General features: G+C 42.3%; 1 protein-coding gene across 12 annotated transcripts in view; it reads left to right on the forward strand.

The window, feature by feature from the left end:
• The window catches only part of SRGAP2 (SLIT-ROBO Rho GTPase activating protein 2), a 230,524-nt gene that overhangs the window by 106,353 nt on the left and 104,729 nt on the right, over positions 1-19,442 (forward strand). For all 12 annotated transcript variants that reach the window (XR_014303733.1, XM_082702144.1, XM_082702139.1 and 9 more), the window contains exon 4: positions 8,533-8,695. Coding sequence is in view for 11 of the 12 variants with exons in the window: in XM_082702144.1 (XP_082558270.1) it covers positions 8,533-8,695 (163 nt within the window). In the remaining variant the exon portion in view is untranslated. The remainder of the gene's footprint in view (positions 1-8,532; positions 8,696-19,442) is intronic.

Consider the following 19,442-nt stretch of genomic DNA (forward strand, 5'->3'; position numbering starts at 1 on the left):
AACATTTGCAAGATTTTTGTGACTGTGGCATCTGTCATTAGTCAGTGCTAATTAGGTACCTGCCCATTTCTTGGTGATAGATGTTCATTGACTGTTCCAAAATATACCCTGTCCTCAAGAGCATTCCTTCCAGTCAGGCAAGATAAATACCAAAACAACACATGAGAGGGGCGCCTGGGTGGTTCAGCGGATTAAATGTCTGCCTTCCGTTCGGGTCATGATCCCGGCGTCCTGGGATCGAGTCCCATGTTCGGGGAGCCCGCTTCTCCCTCTGCCTCTGCCTCTCTCTCTCTCTCTGTCTCTCATAAATAAATAAATAAGAGCTTAAAAAAAAAAAAAACAAAACAAAACATGGGAACTGAGAGTGATGCATGTGCTGATCTGATGACTATTTAGACTTTAGTCTGTTTAGCTCTGTAGTTTCAAAGAATCAAGTGCTACTTCTTTATTCCTCCTTCTTCATTGTTGTCGTGAGCCATGGAAGGGAGCTCATGATCCCGTTCACAGGTATGCAGGAAAGGGAGGTCTGGGACTTAGGGATACCCTTTTTTCTCAGGTAGCCTGGCATGCTTTGGCCAAGGCGAGTTACTGGCTGTAGGTCAAGGTTCTCCGCTTGTGACTGGTGCCGGGGAAATGCCTGCTCCCAAGGTAGTGGTTACTGCTTTGAAAATAAGTGTGTGGATTTTGGGGTGACGTCATTCCAGTTTGGCACAGACAGGTATTCTGTGGAATGAACTAGTAGGGAGGGGTGAGCCAGGCTGTCTGTCTCAGTCATCTCCCAAGATTTCATTCATTCAAAAAATCTGTTAACACATCTGCGTGTATTTTTTTTTTTTTTTTTGTATGTTTGTCTTGTGCTGTAATTACTTATGGGGTTTCTGGTGACATCTTAATTAACTAGAGAAGAAAAAACTAAAGATATACTTATAGAGTTATTCACAGATCATTCTATGGAATTATTATATAAGAGATATGTGTTAACTGTATTGTAGATGGTCATAAAATCTTTTTAAACGGCACCTGAGTGGCTCAGTTGGTTAAGCATCTGCCTTCGGCTCAGGTCATGATCCCAGAGTCCTGGGATAGAGCCCCATGTCAGGCTTCCAGCTCTGCGGGAGCCTACTTCTCCCTCTCCCTGTACTCTTTCTTGTACTCTTTCTCTCTCTCTCTCTCTCTGTGAAATAAATAAATAAAATCTTTAAAAAAACCTTTTTAATTTGAGAAACATATTTTTGTTCCTTGCACATCGGTCATACCTTTGTTATATCTTTTGCTTTTGCCGTGATGTTTTATTTTAAGTGAGTTAGCTCACACCTTTTGATATGATCACAGCCTATTTTGGGGGACTTTCAGGATGGAAATGTGATACATAAATGAATTTCTAGGCCTTTGGGTTTGTGGATTACACGGGGTGGGGTGGGGTGCATAGTGTTTGTTCTCTAGCATTTAGAGAATGCCCAGAGGATGCAGAGGGAATTTACTAGCTCTTTGTTTATACCTCCCTACAGTTCTGAGAACGCTAGTGGCAAGACAGTATAAACAAAGGGAAGGTCCCAGGTCTGCAGAAGCCCTGGAAGGCTGCTGGGCAGGCAGATCTACGTCAGCAAAACCAGGGTTCCACAATGGGTCAGTGTCTACACGAGCATCAAGACTAGGATAATATGTGGGTTGTGGCTCGTGGAAGGTTCAGGAGCAAGAAGACCATGTGTTAGATCCAGGAGGTTCTGCAAATGTGGGAGAAGCTGGTCAGAAACAAGAACGTTGCTCCCGTTATCTCTGGTGCCCACGATAGTACCTGGCAGCTGGTAGGTGTTCAGTCAGTATTTGTTGAGTGAATGAAATAAGAAGACTCTAGAGAAAGGACCTGACAATAAGATGTCAGAAATCTAGGCAAGAATCCTGAATGACAGAGATTTGAATCTTGTGTAGACACTCTCCATTGCTGCCGGGTCTGGTCTCATGGTCCCTGCAGAGCTGTCTTGAGTGATTAAACGAATCTCCAGCCTCCCTCTCCCTGCCGTGAGCACGGGCTGGGGTGGGGATGGTTGAAGGGAAAGCAAGGTGTCTTGCCTGTCATAAATTGATGGAGATATCTCCCGTTAGGGTCTGCGATGGCTTAGATTTGAGAACCCCTCCCAGTCCTCTGACCTAACCCAGGGGGAACGTTGGTCTTGTAATCATTCAGGAAATAGTTATTAAGATGTCAGACACGATGCCAGTTCTCAACTTCAAAGCAGACTCTTAAGCTCTCAGCTCGTGGACATGCCATGATCCCAGGGGTGTGGCTGGGCTCAGTGGAAGTAATCCAGAGCCACAAGAATTCCATTTCCATACAGTGCTTCCCCCAAACCTGATTATAGGGGACAATTGAGACTATTTTGAGGAAGGTGGGTACACCACTGTTTGAATCCTTTCTAATCATCTGTCTAGGCTCCTGAAGACAATTTGTGGGATGAACTTGTCCCTGAAAATGTGAAATCTGGTTTCTCCATACATAGAATATACATTTTTGCCTTTGGCCCTTTTTCTGTCTCAGAGCTCTCCTACTCTGATCTCACTGCTGGCAGAGCTGAAGCAGAGCTGTGATAAGCCCCCAGAAGTGTGACTGCCCCCTCCCTCCCTGCCTGCTGTCTTTGAAAGATGCCTCCAGGCTGCCACCGCACTCCTGGGTCGTACAACCAGCGGCCACCATTACAAGGAGAATCTTTTTCAAGTTGCTTCCCACCTTGGTGATTTTTTTTTTTTTCTCTCCCCTCCTTCTTTTAACATCTTCCCCAGCAAATCCCATCCATCCTCTGGCTTATCTGGGTCAGCAAGGGTCTGATTTTATGCATGGCGCTGTCAAACCATAAATCCGCCACAGCTTTCCCTCTCCATCCAGCCCGTCTGCTTCTGTCAGCATCAGCAAAATGCATAATAGAGAAAATAAGCCAGAAAGGCTAATAACATTCATCTGAATAAAATAATCTCTTTGGCTGCCTCAGTTCATTTCATTTTAATCAAGGTGCCAGGAGGGAATTTAGGCTTAAAAATCGGACTCCTTGCTTGTCACGAGTTCCCTGTCCGACTGTCACTAAATGATCTCTTTTATTAAGCAGGTACCTTTTTTTTTTGTCTTTTTATATCCTCTTCTTAGTTGGCTGCTCAAGATCATATATCGTATGTATTTAACTCATTTTGGGTTTCATCACTCATCACATATGTATCTATTTTCGAATGTGAGGAATGCTGTTTTTCTTAGATAGATTGATATTTGCCATCCCCGTGGAGAGTGGCACATTTGATAGGAATTCCAAGAAAGAGAGGCTCAGAGGAAGTTGAAGCATCTTGGGCTCTGGTGATCTGAGCTCCCTTTGGCTTCCTTCCTGTCTCCTGCAGCACACAGTTCCCCATGTGGAATGCAGGACTGATTGTTCCACCCTGGTCGTCAGGGGAAGGACAGTGGAAGATTAAAAAGTCTGCTCTCCCGTTGGTATCTCTCACATGTCTTCCCAGAGACGTACAGCTGCTTGGTTAATTGCCGATTGCTGCTGTCTTGTCCCCACCGTTCTCGGCCAAAGGCTGTGCAATTGCAGCAGGCTGCGCTCTTGGCCCTGACCCAGGGCCGGGTGAGGAGCCTGTTGGAAATTGACGAAAGCCGATCCCAGTTTGTTTGGAAATGAAAATAATAATATTTCTTCACATTTGTTCGGTGCTTTACTGTTGATGTAATTCTTGTGCATTCGGCATCTCATTTTAACTGCACAACAGCCCCATAGGTGGGTGGGTCGGGGGCCATTGGCCCAAAAGGAAACGTACCTCTGTAGAATTAGTGAAGCAGCTCCAGCCCTCTGGTAATGCCAAGCTCGTGTCACGCATCCCATCTGCAGAGCTGGGAGCACAGCAGTTCTTCCTTAAATGGCACCTTCGGCAAGAAGGCCTCCTGGGATTTTACAGTGAGGCTGGGCAGATCTTTAAGGAGTGAGACGGTACACTGACAGGGCGCGTGTCCATTTTATGGGGGCGACAACTGAAACGGAACAGAGGGGATACGGCAAAAAAGGGAAGTGTCATAGAGGCCAACTTGGACCTTTCTTGAGTTTTCTCTTTACCTGACATGTTGTAGAGAAATCCCTTGGAGCATTTGCTGCTACATTTTCTTGAATTGTCCATGAATAGTCTGAAGTTGAAGTAGAAAAACCGGCCTAATGGATTTGAAATGAATGATTCCGCTGTGCAGGTTGATCTTTCAGTGCATTTAGAATGATGATCTCTTCTGTGGTTCTGCGGGGGCATAGCCAGTTTGTGACTTTATGGGCCTCCTCGCTTTCTCTTTTTTTCTTTTTTTTTTGGACTCCAGAGTAATTCCCTCTCAAGTGCCATATTATGTTTTCTTGATCTGCCTCCTGAAAAAAAAATTTAAGTAAGAAAAATACTTCTGGATATTTTGTCTGCTTTTTAGGGATTAGTGTTTGAGGAGGTTTGCAGCTGTTCAGTACATTTCTAAAGGGATGCAGACCCTTTTCTTTAAATGCCCAAGTATTACACAACCTGACTCCAGGGGCAGGGAAAGTAAAGAAGCTGTACAAACAAATGATAGATGGAAAAGATATAAAGACAAATTTCAATCTCCTAACCAAACGAAGTTCCCTTGGCTCTGGCAGCCCCACGTAAAATAAGGCTGCAAAGTTGCTGAAGCAGGAAACCACTCTAGCAGAACCTGAAAGCGCTCCCTATGAAATCACGTCTCGTTGACTTGCTTATTTTCCAGCCTGAAGTGTGTTTCATCTTTGTTCGTGTTGGCCGGGAAAATTGTCTCTATGGTATATTTGTGTTCCCCTCCTACTACATGCCCTTCGCCTCTCCCGCTCTGCCGCTGCCCCAAAATAAATACATGCATTAATTAAAACCTCTCAGTTGAAAGGAGGAATATGTCCAACAAAGCATACAAACTCAAAGAACTTAAAATATTGCCTGAAAAACTTCAGTAATAGTAAAAGAGACTAGGGACCCATAGGAGAAGCAAATGACAGAGTTTAATACTATCTTGAAAGGATTTTTTTTAAAGTAAAAATCGTGCATGGAACCCCCATGTGTGCAGCTGATCCAAAGCAGTGTTTTATTGGTGTAAATCCACTTTTAAAGTGCAGGTTTATGATGTGTACGCCATCACAGGGTCAGTCAGTGGGAGCAAGGAAGCTGTGTTCATGACCCCAAAATATTGAAATTGGGATTATAAATCAGAGTTGTAGTTTTATATCAGTTTCAGCATCCAGGTTATTTCTGGTTCTGATTTGGGTTGCCCAGTATCAAGAAAATCCTGATTCACACAGATGAATTATAATCTTGAGATAGTTTTAAATTGAAAAAGGATATTTTGGTTTTGAAGTTGAATCACTAACATTACCTAGCAGGTGTTCCATCCCCCATCATAAGTATTATTGGGTAAGCCCAAAAATGCGTAACAAGCAAAAAAAAACTGATAATGATGGGATGGTATTGAGCATTCTCACCACCCAGCCATTGTCTAACCTAAGCCCAGTCTAGGGCTCTGAGCCTTCTGTGGCATGTAATTGAACTTGGCCACTGTGTGTCCAATCATGTGCCCACCTGCACAGCTTTAACTAAGGAGGCACACAGGCTTGAATTAAAAATGAAACCTACGCAGAGCAACATCCGTTCTAACCAACGGCACAGTTTTCAGAAGTTCAAATACACGCCTCGATTCCTTATTCCAAAGTTTGCACAGAACGAAGCTTGCCTAGTGGCCGGTGAGACATTGTGATAGCATCAACCGCAGGGAATCTGGATGCCTTACACGTTTCGCTGGGGTTGCTCATTTGAATGGATGTGTCACAGTTGTTTGAAATTGAAATGTGTTCCTCTAATTCTGGGGTTTCTCAGAACACACTTTGAAAACTGCTGCTCACTGAAACCAATCATAGTCACCCCACCACTGGATGGTAGTGTATGTGTTAAAAGTATGTTACCACCCTCGAACTTCCTGGATTAATTATAAATATATAATTCTGACTGCATTTAAAAATTTATTGGTTTGAAGGCATAAGGCTTTTTATTTTAAAAGATGCCCACTTCTGCCCATTCTTTTTATTAACTCATCTTTATTTACTCATTCTTTCTTTTGAAGGTCCCCTGGGGATTTATGCTCTGAATCCTCTTCTATGGTATCCGATTGGTTTTGCCTCTCCTCCCTCCACTTGTGATCTGCCGTGTATGTTTGCAGGCTAGCTGGCCCTTTGTTCCTACCTCTGATGTTCTGCTGTGTTACAGGTCTTTCTTTCTCTCTCACACTGCTCTATGTTACCAGCACTTTTACAACTAAAAGCCCCTAATACTGTACTTTGTTCATTTCAGATACAAATGTTTACACACGTTTCTACATTTGTGAAACTGAGTTGTAGTACCATTGTTACATGTATGAGCCCTCTAGGGAAAGATCTAATAGAGACCACCAAACCCAGGTCCACACATAAGCAGACCGAGCAGTCATCAAGCTCAGATCTTGTGAGATCTGCTCTTTTAAAAAAGCAAGTGTAATTGCCTGATCTATTCCATGCTTACTGAGGACATGGATACTTTGCCACCCAACAAAAATGTAAATTTGATTACTTAGGATTTGGTAACTGAAACTGATTTGGAATGCATTAGAAAGTTTTCTTGCACTGGAAACACCAAAGGTCACTGAACGCGTGTGTTCAACTTTGTGTTTAGGATTATTTCTTATTCACTTTTTTTGGTTTGTTTTTCAGAGACTAAATATTTTGAAAGGAGTAGATTAATTACATGTCTATCTCTCTCTCTCTCTCTCTGGGCTAGTGTGTGTGTGTGTGTGTGTGTGTGTTTCCACAGAAATCTTTCAATTTCTCTAGAAAAGTAAGAGGATGTAATACTGCTGAGGCAGTCTGAGCAGAAGTATTTGGTGTTCTGCCTGTAGAGGTGTCATGCCTGGAGCAGAGGTGGCGGTCAGGAGAAGAGAGAGAACAGCTTCAGGTTGGACTCTAACATTCATTGGTTTGAAGAAGCTTCTTAGTGCTGGCTGGACAGATATTTGATGTAATGGTCTGGTGCGTTCTGAAGCCAGAGGAAGTGATGAGTTGGGAGTCGTCACCTTACTACAGAATTGGAAAAGCCCCTTCTAAAGCTGAATTCCGTGCTCTACAAATCACAGCTGCCCTACAGCTTCCAGCTCTGAATGCAGGCAGTGCTGACTCAAGAACCAAGCCACTGTCCACTCATCTTCCTTTGCATTTAAGAGTCTGACTGTAGGGAGAGAAGGAGGGGAAGAGAAGTGAACAGGCTGTGATTCTTTGCAATGATTAAGACCCTTCTCTACACTTAACAGGACTTGGTTTTGAATTCCAGCTTTGCTACTTTTTAGCTATGTGACCTTGAAGAAGATATTTAACTTTTCTCAGTCAACTTCCCACATCTGCTGAATGTGGTTAATAATAGGCCCTTTACATCAGGTTGTTTTAGGGTTCAAGTTAAGTAATGTGAGTATAGGGCCGACCATGTGCCAAGTGCACGGTAAGCCCTTGATAAGAAGTGTAACAAACACCCCCTACTTTCAGTTTCTCTTTTTAAAGAAATCCAGCTCGCAGTTGCAGAACTTTCTGGTGCTTAAATCGGTGCTTCGAACTGTGTAGATCACCAGTTGATTCTCTTGGATCACAGTGTTTTCATTACAAATGAACACCCAGGTTTGGCACAGTCTGCTCTGCTCAGACTGTGAAGTTTTAAAGATACATGGGTTCAGGTATGGTTTGTGCTTGGTTGTATGGGGCAAGACATAATGGGTCAACCAGGGAGCTCAGCACCTCCTTACAGGGGTTCTGTGGGCCTGAGGAGGTTTTAGGGACTTTTTTTTTCATGGCATGGGCCTCAAAAGTTGTTGTCCTTACTGAATCCTAATATGAATAATGTGTAGGGATGTGGTCTGTAGTGCTTTCGTGATTTTTGTCTCTAGACCTCTAAGTTTTGTCTCCAAACCCAGACACAAACCAAATGTCTCAGTGGCTAAGATTATGGATTTGGAGTCAGACAGCCTAGACCTGTCCTAGTCAGATGACGCAGAGCTGTCGCTCTAGTCCCTGACGCCCTCTTACTGTCTCTGTGACTTCTTACTAGCTATGGGCAAGTGAGAACTTCTCAGAGTTTCAGTTTTCTGATTAGTAAAATGGGGATAACAGTAGTTCTTCTCTTACTGAGAAATGATGAAACTTTTGGGATAATATATATAAAACCTTCACCAAGTTCCTAGAACATAATGGATGCTCAGCAGATAATCTTGCTTTTCCTCTTTCTTCTCCTCTTTTCCTCTTCCTCTCTCCTCCCTCCTCTTCTCATGATTCTTATTTTCTCCACTGAGTTTTTAAATAAGAGAAAACTAGAAGTGTAGGCTTCAGGAAAGATACCTGTTTCTGCCTTGGCTTTGATCACTGTGATTTTATGACACGGACTATATTCATAGCTGTTGAACCTGGCTACTCACCAACACCGATTTTATTTTTTTTTCTTGCTGTTTCTCTGCAGGAAGGATCAGAATGTTCTCTCTCCTGTCAACTGCTGGAATCTCCTCTTAAACCAGGTGAAGCGGGAGAGCAGGGACCACACCACCCTGAGTGACATCTACCTGAATAATATCATTCCTCGATTTGTCCAAGTCAGCGAGGACTCAGGAAGACTCTTTAAAAAGGTATATAGCTATTTCCGGGCACAGAAATACTTGGGTGGAGCAAATACTACCATCTTGTAAATAAGAGAAAGGCTACTGTTATTGGCCTAGTTAAAAGGCTTTCCATTGGTCATTCCATACCCCGGTCTCATAGAGAAAAAATACTAGTCATTCTTCTCTTCCTTTCTGAGTTGAATTAATAGTAGGCCTGGGAGAGGAACCATTTGCAAGGTACAACCCCACCCCTGGAAATACAATTCATAATCTGCATGTTTTAGTGATGATGGTGTTTGCTTGATTGATTTCCTTAAGGGATTTGTAAAGGTGTTGAGATTTGGGGTCCGTCAGTGTCATTTCAGGTTTTCCTCTTCTAGTTGATGTATGCTTGTGTGTTAGATTAGTTTTTTTCCTAAGTACTCATCTTGGCCAAGGTGAACACATGGATTTAGTTATTCTTATCATGACATATCTTGGTCTTTGGGTCCCCGAATGCTTTTTGAAGCTCAGTTGTTTTTCACAATTCCATGGATGTAAGTTGAAAAGTCTGACCAAGGAAAAAACTCAAAATTAAATGTGGTAATCTTAAGAAACTTCTGCAAAATGGACCTTACCTGTTAGTGGTGGAAATCATCTCTGGGAACTAAGGAAATGCTCTCCTAAGCTCTCTCAGCCTGAGCTCTCAATGGAGTCATCGATTCATGACTTTTAGTGACAATTGATGGCAAAAGCCCCAACCATTGTACATAATGTACCATGTCTAACATCCAAGCTCTGATATCCCCCGAAGACTTTTCAGAAGGCAAATAATCCTCCCACAAGTTCTAGGTATAACGAGGGTGTGTAGGGCTATTTTGTTGGTTTCAAATAAAGGAAATTCATTGGTTTTCATTGAACAAAATCCAGTGTTGAAATCCGAGGCTGGTAGAGAAAGGACTTCAGTAAACAGGACTGTGGTCAGTCGTAGCTAGTATGCCAATTCCTAACATTAGGAAGTTTTCCAGATTTCAGTAGGTCTGGAATTAGAACCCAGTCTCTTCTGTTTACACCAACATGAAAAAAAGAACTGATTTAGAATATCCCATCAACATAATGCATCTGTGTAGGGGCTTTTCCTGTGTCTTAGAGACAGGATATGAAGAGTAAAAAGCATCTGACAATGAAAAGAAGGAAGAGAAAGAGAGCTCCTCCCGGAGTTCATGGACTATTTTTAGTGGCCTGGCTCTGCTGCGGTTGGGGCCGTACCTCACTTAGGGGTGAAGGTGCTTTTCACCATTTCCTCATGGTTTCCAGCATCTGCTCTAGCTTCCTTATCATTCATCTGAATGATTCTGCAGCACTTGGTGATGTATGGGTGTGGCTAAAAAGAACGACTGTAGCTAAAACTGTACTGACTGCTGGAAATATGCCAGGGAGTAGATTTCATGTGCTCTTTTCACACACACACGCAGGTAACTGTGAGGTGGTATGTGAGTTGGCTTGGCTGTAGTGATCTCTGCACTATGTACACATCTGTATCCAATCGTAATGTCGTACTCCATGGGGCGCCTAGGTAGGTCAGTGGGTTAAGCCTCTGCCCTCGGCTCGGGTCATGATCCCAGGGTCCTGGGATCGAGCCCCACATTGGGCTCTCTGCTCAGCCAGGGTGCCTGCTTGCTCCCCCCCCCCCCCCGTCGCCCCGCCGCCTGCTGCTCTGTTTACTTATGATCTCTGTCAAATAAATAAATAAAATCTTAAAAATAAAATAATGCCATACTCCTTAAATATATAGCTTTTACTAGAAAAAAAAATTAAACCTTTTTAGGTAGAACCTTGACAGTAAGACAGATGCCACTTCAGCTCTTCTCTGTGACCTTGACAGCTACTTCAGTTATCTCTAGAAGGACAGGGCTAACTGATCATTTCCTCCTTCATTTTTTCTGTTCATCTGTGAGGGACGTTCAGCTCTCTCGACCTCACCCAAGCCCCTCCATTCCCTTCCCTCCCAACTTAAGAAGGTTAGAGAGGAGCCACGCTGGAAGAGTATTACGGCCCCTCCAGATCTCAGAGTGTGCACTGAAGGCAGTTGCTTACCAAAGCCACGGATGCTTCTGCTTCCTCAAGTACCGTTCATGTCTCACCAAGAGCCCAAGCGCATGGCTCGTAGAGAAGATATGTGGTCTTTGCCCTCCAGAAGAAGAATTTGCCCGCGAATGATATTCCTAGCCATGGTCTCAAGAGTTGACCTCCATACACTGTGCATTGCTTTGCTGAGGGTATAGGGAAGAACTTCTCATTCCTCATAGGACTATTTATATTTTATATTTCCCTGAAGAAAGAGGCACATTTCATGGGCTTAGAGCTACTTGCATTTTTACAAACCGAACACACCTAGTAACTAGCGCCCAGATCAAGAAACAGATGATTTCGCTGCCCTAGAATCTCTGCTTGGGCTTCCTCCCAGTCCTTGGGTGCGGGGTTTGGCGGGGGGTGGGGGGGGTTCGGAGGGGTGGTCCCAACCCCCAAGGATATACAAGTGTCCTGACTTTTAACAGCAGAGATGGGTTTTACTTGATTTCATACTTTATATAAATAGAACCATACAGTGTGTCCTCTTTTGTGTCTGGTTTCTGTCATTCAACATATGTTTGTGAGACTTACTCATATTGTATATGGTTGGAGCTCATAGGACTTTCTCTTGATCTTTGTAACTTTTCATCAGTTAAATTATAGTTATTATGAGAGATATGCATAGGATTGCTGAATAGCCAATGTTTACTATCCCCCTGCGTGAATAATCTCTTTTCTCTCTCCCCTGGGGTCCATTGTAGTTGGAGTGTTCTAAGGTAGAAGCTGGCTTGGCTGATCACAAGTGTAAATTAATTCTGTTTTGGCTGGGAGAGAGCCTTTCTGCTTTCTAGTAATGGACACAGAAGCATTTTGTCTCCATAACTTAATTTTTTTATTCCCTTTTGTTTAAAGTGTGTTTCACATGAAGAATTAGAATCCCACTGGTTAAGGTAGAGTAATCAGATAAGAGAACTAAGGAATGAGCCTGGCCTCGCTGTCAGTTAAGTGAAGCTTCCCAGGGCTTGCAGTTGCTGTATCAGAGCAAAGGTCGCTTCCAAATGACCCTTTCTCTTGGGCTCAACTCTGGTAGCGACTCTGAAACCTTGGACACTTACTTCTTTCTATGCCTTAGTTTCCTAAAGTTAAAAATGTGCTTAACCTATTTGATCTTCATGCTGCCTTCAAAATTTAATATGTTATAATTCTGTGGTGAATTCTGTGATACCCAATATAGGGTATCCTGAGCTGGGGGCTTCCTTCTGGTGGTTGGGTGACCTTTGTTAAATTGTGATAAGGAAACTAGAATCCTCAAGACACAGACAAACAAAAGTGGGTGTGGGTATGGAGAGGGGGCTAGCTAGCTTAGGCAATTAAAGACCAAATTTCTTGAGGAATGAACCATTTTTTCAGATTCATTTATCTATAATGGCCAGCAACCAAGATATGCCAAACAGGAATCCAAGTGTATAGAATAGTTAAACCTTTTGTTTTACCTGTAAATTTGGTGCCAGCCGCAAAAGGCAAATCCACATTTCTTTGGAGACACAGGCTTTAAGAACTATACCTTTATTTCTGGTTCAGCTATGGACACCTTTGAAAATTCACCTGAGCTTTATGTGAATTTGGGTCTATTTCTCCCTGGCAAAAGTCATGGGTTTTCCTCCTTTTTACATTCTTTTTAAAAAAAACTCTATAAAACTTAATGATTCACTAGCAAAGGTTATGATAACAAAACTCACATTTTTAGAACCCTTATGTGCTAGGTACAGTGCTAAACACTTTATATGCCTAATCTTTACAATAATTCCATGAAGTAGTTGCTATTAAGAACCCTATTTTATGAAGGAGGAAACTGAAGCTTAGGGACATTAATCAAAAAAGGAGGTGAGGGGCGCCTGGGTGGCTCAGTGGGTTAAGCCACTGCCTTCAGCTCAGATCATGATCAGGATCCTGAGATCGAGCCTCGCATGGGGCTCTCTGCTCAGCAGGGAGCCTGCTTCCCCCTTTCTCTCTACCTGCCTCTCTGCCTACTTGTGATCTCTATCTGTCAAATAAATAAATAAAATCTTAACCAAAAAAAAAAAAAAAAAAAAAAAAGGAGGTGAGACTAGTAGTTAAATCCATTCATCTCACTCTGGAACCTGAGGTTTCCTCCTACATGCTGTGTTAGGTTAGGACTCTGGTTCTGGTGTGCTGAGTGGAGGGTATTCTGGATTTTCTTACTCTTTTCTGTTGAACCCAGATAGTTCACTTAGTTCCAGAATTGACCTCACCTCTTCTCTTACACACAAACCTTCTAAAACTTTGGAGGTGTGAAACATCCAGGTTGGGTTGTTTCTCCGACCTGGCGTCGGGGCGAGGCGCTGGAAGTTGACAGTGAAATAAATAGGACAGCAAGGTTTTCTCCCCAGGGGCAGGATCTCTAGTAAGGGGGAAACAAAGACTCATTAAATGCGAGAACTGGCCAGAAATCTGGCTCACAGCTAACTCAGCTAATTTGGGGATGTCAGGGTGGCTGCACAATTGGCCCGTCTGTACTACTGAACCCCCTTCAGGGATGCTCCTTGCTGGCCCTCTGGCTTGTGGTTTTGTCTGCTGGGACATACTTTACATTTTGCATGAAGCCATAGTGGAGATTCCTTTAGCTAAATATAACATCTAGAGAAAGTAACCTCCTGTCCAGAACTTTGAAACAGACCCACTTTGTCTAGGACTCCGGGGGAAATGGAGCCCATTTGGTACTCCTGACATCTCCTTTCACGTAATGAAAGCTCAGTCTGTCTCACCCCTGTTGGAACCGAGGTTTAGGCAAATATTATTGCTGCCACCTTCATTTGTTTAATGCGGTAGCTTCAAAACCAGGAGCCAACCCTGCCAAGTTTGACTTCCAGCTCCACATCGTCTCTGTGAGAGATGTGTTCTACAGAATCTCACCAGGAGAAGAAATCATTTTCCCCACTTTTTCATTTGAACCAAAGTACACTTGGGTGTGCTTTTTCCCACAGGGGAGAGGACAATCCTGTTCTCTCTTCTTCCTTTCACTTAGCTGGAACACACAGAAAGTACCTCGGACCTTGCTTTTCAGCTCACTGTTTCTAGCCCTTAGTTGCTCATGAGTTAGCCTTGGAAGCCGGTCAATTCAGATAGCCCCAAGGCTCTCAGTTTGCACTTTTTCTTTCTTTTCTTTTCTTTTCTTTTTTTTAACAGTATTTCAGTTGACTGTACTTTTTGTTTTGCCTTTAGTAACCTAAGTTCCATGGTAGAAAGGTTAAATTGAGCAAGTTAGGTCAGATTCCTGGTAGACCAGTAGTTCAGTAGTTCTCATCTTTGCCTGTGTGTGAGAGTCATTGGGGGAAGTTTAAAAAAACAAAAAACAAAAAACAAAAAACCACCTTTGTGACCTTGAAGAGACAGATTTCTTAGGATATAAAAAGCATGAACAGTAAAAGAAAAAAGATAAATTGGACACCATCAATTTTTGGACTTTTGCTCTTACAAAGACATTGTTAAGAAAATGAAAGACAAATCTCAGACTGTGAGAATATATTTGTGATACACAGAACTCAATAATCAGAAGACAAACTGCCCAAATTTTTAAAAAATAGGCAAAAGATTTTTAATAAACACTTCACTGAGAAGATATATAAATGGCCAATAAACACATGAAGAGATGCTCATCATTAATCATTAAGAAAATGCAAATTAAAGCAATAACAAGTGTGCTACATACTCACTAGAATGGTCAGAATTAAAAAGACTGAGAGCAACAAGTGTTAGTAAGGATGGTTGGAATTCTCATATGTTGTTGGTGAGAATATAGAATGGTACAACCACTTTGGAAAATAGTTTGATAGTTTCTAATAAAGTATATGTACTAACCACATGACCCAGCAACTCCAGGGATAGGTTACCCAAAGGGTATAAAAGTACATATCTTGGGGCGGCTGGGAGGTTCAGTCGGTTAAACGTCTGCCTTTGGCTCAGGTCATGATCTTGGGGTCCTGGGATCGAGCCCCACATTGGGCTCCCTGCTCAGTGGGGAGCCTGCTTCTCCCCTTCTCTTTCTCCCAGTCTCTCATGAATAAATGAATAAAAAATATTTTTTATAAAAGTATATATATATATATATATATATATATAAATAAGATTTTATTTATTTATTTGACAGAGAGAGATGCAGAGAGAGAGGGAGGGAACACAAGTAGGAGGAGGGAGAGAGGGAGAAGCATGCTTCCTGTCAAGCAGGGAAGCCCCATGCAGGGCTTGATCCCAGGACCCTGAGATCATGAGCAGAAAACAGACGCTTAACCGACTGAGCCACCCAGGTGCCCCTAAAAGTATATATCTACACAAAGACGTGTATCTGATTTTTCATAATAGCTTTTGTTGTAGGTTGAGTAATGGTCCCGCTCCCAAAATATCCATGTCCTAATCCCTGGAACCCATGAACTTACCTTGTCCATTTAAAGACTTTGCATATATGGCAAATTTGAGGATTTTGTAATAAGGATATTTTTTACTACATAAGGGTCGTAATGCAATCATGAATGTTCTTATCAGAGAGAGGTACAAGGAAAGTACAGACAAAAGAGAAGAAGGCCATGTGATGGAAGATGAGGAAAGCAGAGTCACAGAGAGAAGGTGGTAGGCCACTGGCTTTGAGGTTGGAGGAAGAGGCCATGAGCCAAGGAATGCAGCTCTAGAAGCGGGAAAATGCAAGGAAATGGATTCTGCCCGAAAGCATCCAGAGTGAACACAGCCCTGTTGACACCTTGGTTTTGTCCCGGTGAAACTGGTTTTGGACTTCTGACTTCTGACCTCCAGAACTATAAGAGATTAGAAATTGAAAATAGAACTATCATATGATCCAGCAATTCCACTTCTGGCGTGTCTATCCAAAGAAAACAAAAACACGAATTCCAAAAGATAGATGCATCCCTATGTTTATTGTAGCATGATTTGCAGTAGCCAAGATATGGAAGCCACATTAGTGTCCATCATTGGGTGAATGGATTGAGAAATTGTGTGTGTGTGTCTGTATGTGTGTGTATCTATATCTATAGATATAGATATAATGGATTATGATTCAGGCATAAAAATGAATGAGATCCTGCCACTTGCAACAACATGGGTGGGCCTTGAGGCCATTATGCCAAGTGGAATAAGACAGAGAAAGACAAATACCATGTGATTTTTTTTTTTTTCTAACAGGTAGAATCAACAAAAACAAAAAACCCTAAGCTTACAGATATAGAGAACAAATTGCTGGTTGCAAGAGGCAGGGGGATGGGGGTGTGGGAGATATGGGTGAAGTGGTTTTTTTTTTTTGTTCATTTAGTTTAAGTAAATTGAATGCAAACTAAAAAAAAAATGTTTTTTAAGATTTTATTTATTTTATTTTAGAGAGAGAGAGAGCAAGAAGGGGGAGGAGTAGGGTAGGGGAGAGAGGGTGGGGGAAAGGATCTCAAGCAGGCTCTGCACTGAGTGTGGAGCCTGAAGTGGAGCTTCATCTCGACCAACAAGCTTGAGGTCATGACCTGAGCTGAAACCCAAGAGTCGGATGCTTAAACTGACTGAGCCACCCAGGTGACTGCAAATTTAAAAAAAAAGAGAATAAATTCATGTTGCTTTAAGTCACCAGCTTTGCAGTACTTTGTTATAACTGCCTTAGGAGATTCATATTGTATTCAGCCTAGTCAAAACTGGAAACCACTCAAATATCCATCAACAGATGAATGGAAAAACATTGTGGTATATCCATATATGAATACAACTCAATAATAAGAAGAAAGGAAATGCTGATAGATAAGATAATGTAGACAAACCCCAGAAACGTTATACTAAATAAAAGAAGCCAGACATAATGAATACATTCTGTATGATTCTATATAGATGAAATTTTAGGAAAGTATAGCTGTTGAAAGCAAATCAGTGATTTGCACTGGGGCCAGGGTGGGATAAGGGGTTGACTGCAAAAGGGACACAAGGGAGCTTGAGGGATTGTGGCAATGTCATACAGTCTTAATTATGATGGTGGTTACATGAATGTGTGAATTTGTCAAAGCTTGTACATTTAAAATGCATACATTTTATTGCATGTAAATTAAGCCTCAATAAAGTTGATTTTTTTAAAAATTTTAAAAATAGCATCCTGGGGCAATTGAATCAGAATCCATGAGACAGGGCCTAGGTGATTCTTGCATATGGCCAGGCTTGAGAACCATTGTTATACGTATTCTGGTTCCTGTCTTGGGGAAACCCGAGACCACAGAGGACATCTGAGTCACAAGATCCTGTCTTTCTGTAACTGAGCCACATTTGCCTTGTAACAATGTTGACACATCAAGGCTAGTTTACCTAGGTAACCCATTGTGGCTTCCCTGAGGGTGACAAAAGTTAAGTCTGAATTCAGATAAATAAGTTACACTGCAGAAAGTGGGAGATACAAGAAGGATGCTGAGGAAGAAATGTAATAGGGCACAATTAATTCTTTCCTCTAGGGTCTTCAGATGTCCTTTCCCATTGGTTGATCAGTTACAAGAGACTTGTCATGACCACTCAGATTTCTGGTGGCACCAACGAAATGGGTCTGGCAGCAGAAGGATAAAGGGGGTTTCAAACTAAAAGCAGTACATGTTTATCTGCCTACCTGTTTATCCCCAGTAGACAGGGACAGGATTTCCTAGAGTCTTTGAGGCCAGCAGCTTCCCATATGTGAAAAGACTGGATTTTATAAGGAGGCGCTTTTTGCGGTGGTGTTGTCATAATACAAAGTGATCCACAATGCCCGTATAGTTGAATGTCCCTGGTGGGTAGTGTAGATTGAATGAATGGAGAAAGAATGGCCTTCCATCCGTTGTGTTCTGCCCTTCTGAGAAAGAGTTGAACCTGGGGACATCTTTGGGAGAAGGAGTAGCTAGCTGACTGATTTACCCCAGCCTCTCTCCCCAAGTCCACGCAGCACCTCCTTGCAGTGGAACCCAGTATCTGCAATCGATTGGATTTCCTCCGCGTTCTAACATGATCACGAACAACGTGGTGATCAGCTTTACAGACAGCTGGTCCCGTTGCCCAATTTGTCTTGGTGGTAGCAAAAATCTGTTCTGATTAATTGAGCTTTATTCTCTCATATCTGATGAAGAGATCCTCTTTGGAGAAAAGAATAGGATGGGAAGCTGAGCGTATTGGAGTAAGGGATGGAAGGCTGCCAGCTACTTCAAAGGTATCTCTGCAGATAAGGGGTGTCAGGTTCGCTGCCAAAGCCAACACGCAGGGGAGCTTTGCAGCTAGTGCCGTTGGTGCTGTTTAGCTTTGGTTTCTGTGACACTTAGGTCAGCAGCATCTGTATCCTCTCCCTTGGGGCCTCTCTCTGGGTGGTCCAGGCTTTTTTAGACTTAGGAAGATTCAGCTCAGAGGGAGTGTATGCCTCAAAGATGCCTGCGCTCTTCTGCTTCAGTTTATGTGTTTGCCTTTTTGGTGTCTCAGTTCTCAGACATCTGTCTGCCTTTTTGGAAAGAGCCCAAGGTGTTTTATGTGGAACATTCGAAGGTGTAATGGTACTGCCATCCTTTTAAGTCAAGGAATGGCTAGGAGTAATTGCGTAAGGACAATTGCAAAATGGAGAGGGGAAGGTAGAGAGTGCGGTGGATAGAAACAAGTGTCCAAATGCAACCTTGGTTCTGAATTCTATTCTAAACTGGGAAGGCATGCAGTCAATAAGTGTTTTAACAAAGGCTATAAACACAGCACTGTGCAGGCTAAAAAGAGCTTAAAATGAAATTGACGGGGAAGGTTTGCCCCCAGGGAGCATAGGGTTTCTCAGTCCCGCTCTTCAGAGGGCTTAGCTCTCCCCAGACTTTCTGTGGGATGATGATAATAAGACCAATAATAACATGCTTATAGGAAATGCCTGCTATCACTATTATACACTGTAGTAGGCCCTAAATGTATAATTTTCCTATATTTTGTGAGGGTTTTTTTTCCCTTGGCTTTTTGCAGAAGTTTAAAATGCTTAGAAGAGTGCACATGTTGTAAAGTGCTCAATGAATCTTTACAAACTGAAAATAGCTATGTAATTAGCACCCAGATAACGAAAAAATGTTACCAGTATCCCAGGAGCCGCACTCTTGTCCCCTTCCCTTCCTTTCCCCCTGAAAAGTAGTTACTATCCTGACTTCTGACACAATGGAAGCATTTGCCTACCTTAAAAAAAAAAAAAAACCTTGTATAAATGGAATCATAAAATATTCTTTCAGCAATTTTAATATGTCATTCTTTTGTTTCCTGGCTTCTGGGGCTTCTGATGAGAAGTCGGCTGTGTGATGCTAATTGTTTTTCCCTGTATGTAATGTTTTGGGGATTTCAGGGGCTGCTTTTTTTTTTTTTTTTGAGTTGAAATACAATATTATATTAGTTTCAGTTACATAGTGTAGTGATTTGACAATCCTATACATTACAAAATGCTCACTATGGTAAGTGTCGTTACCATGTGAAATTATTACAATATTATTGACTGTATTTCTGAGGCTGTACTTTTCATCCCTATAATTTATATATTTTATAACTGGAAGTTTGTATCTCTTAATCTTGAGGGCTGCATTAATTTTTTTTAAGATTGACTTATTTATTTGAGAGAGGGGGGAAGTGTGAGCCTGAGGGAGGGGGAGAGGAGAGAATCCTCAAGCAGACTCCCCACTGAGAGTGGAACCTGATATGGGGCCCA

This window comes from Mustela nivalis, assembly GCF_964662115.1.
Source record: "Mustela nivalis genome assembly, chromosome: 16".
Taxonomy (NCBI): domain Eukaryota; kingdom Metazoa; phylum Chordata; class Mammalia; order Carnivora; family Mustelidae; genus Mustela; species Mustela nivalis.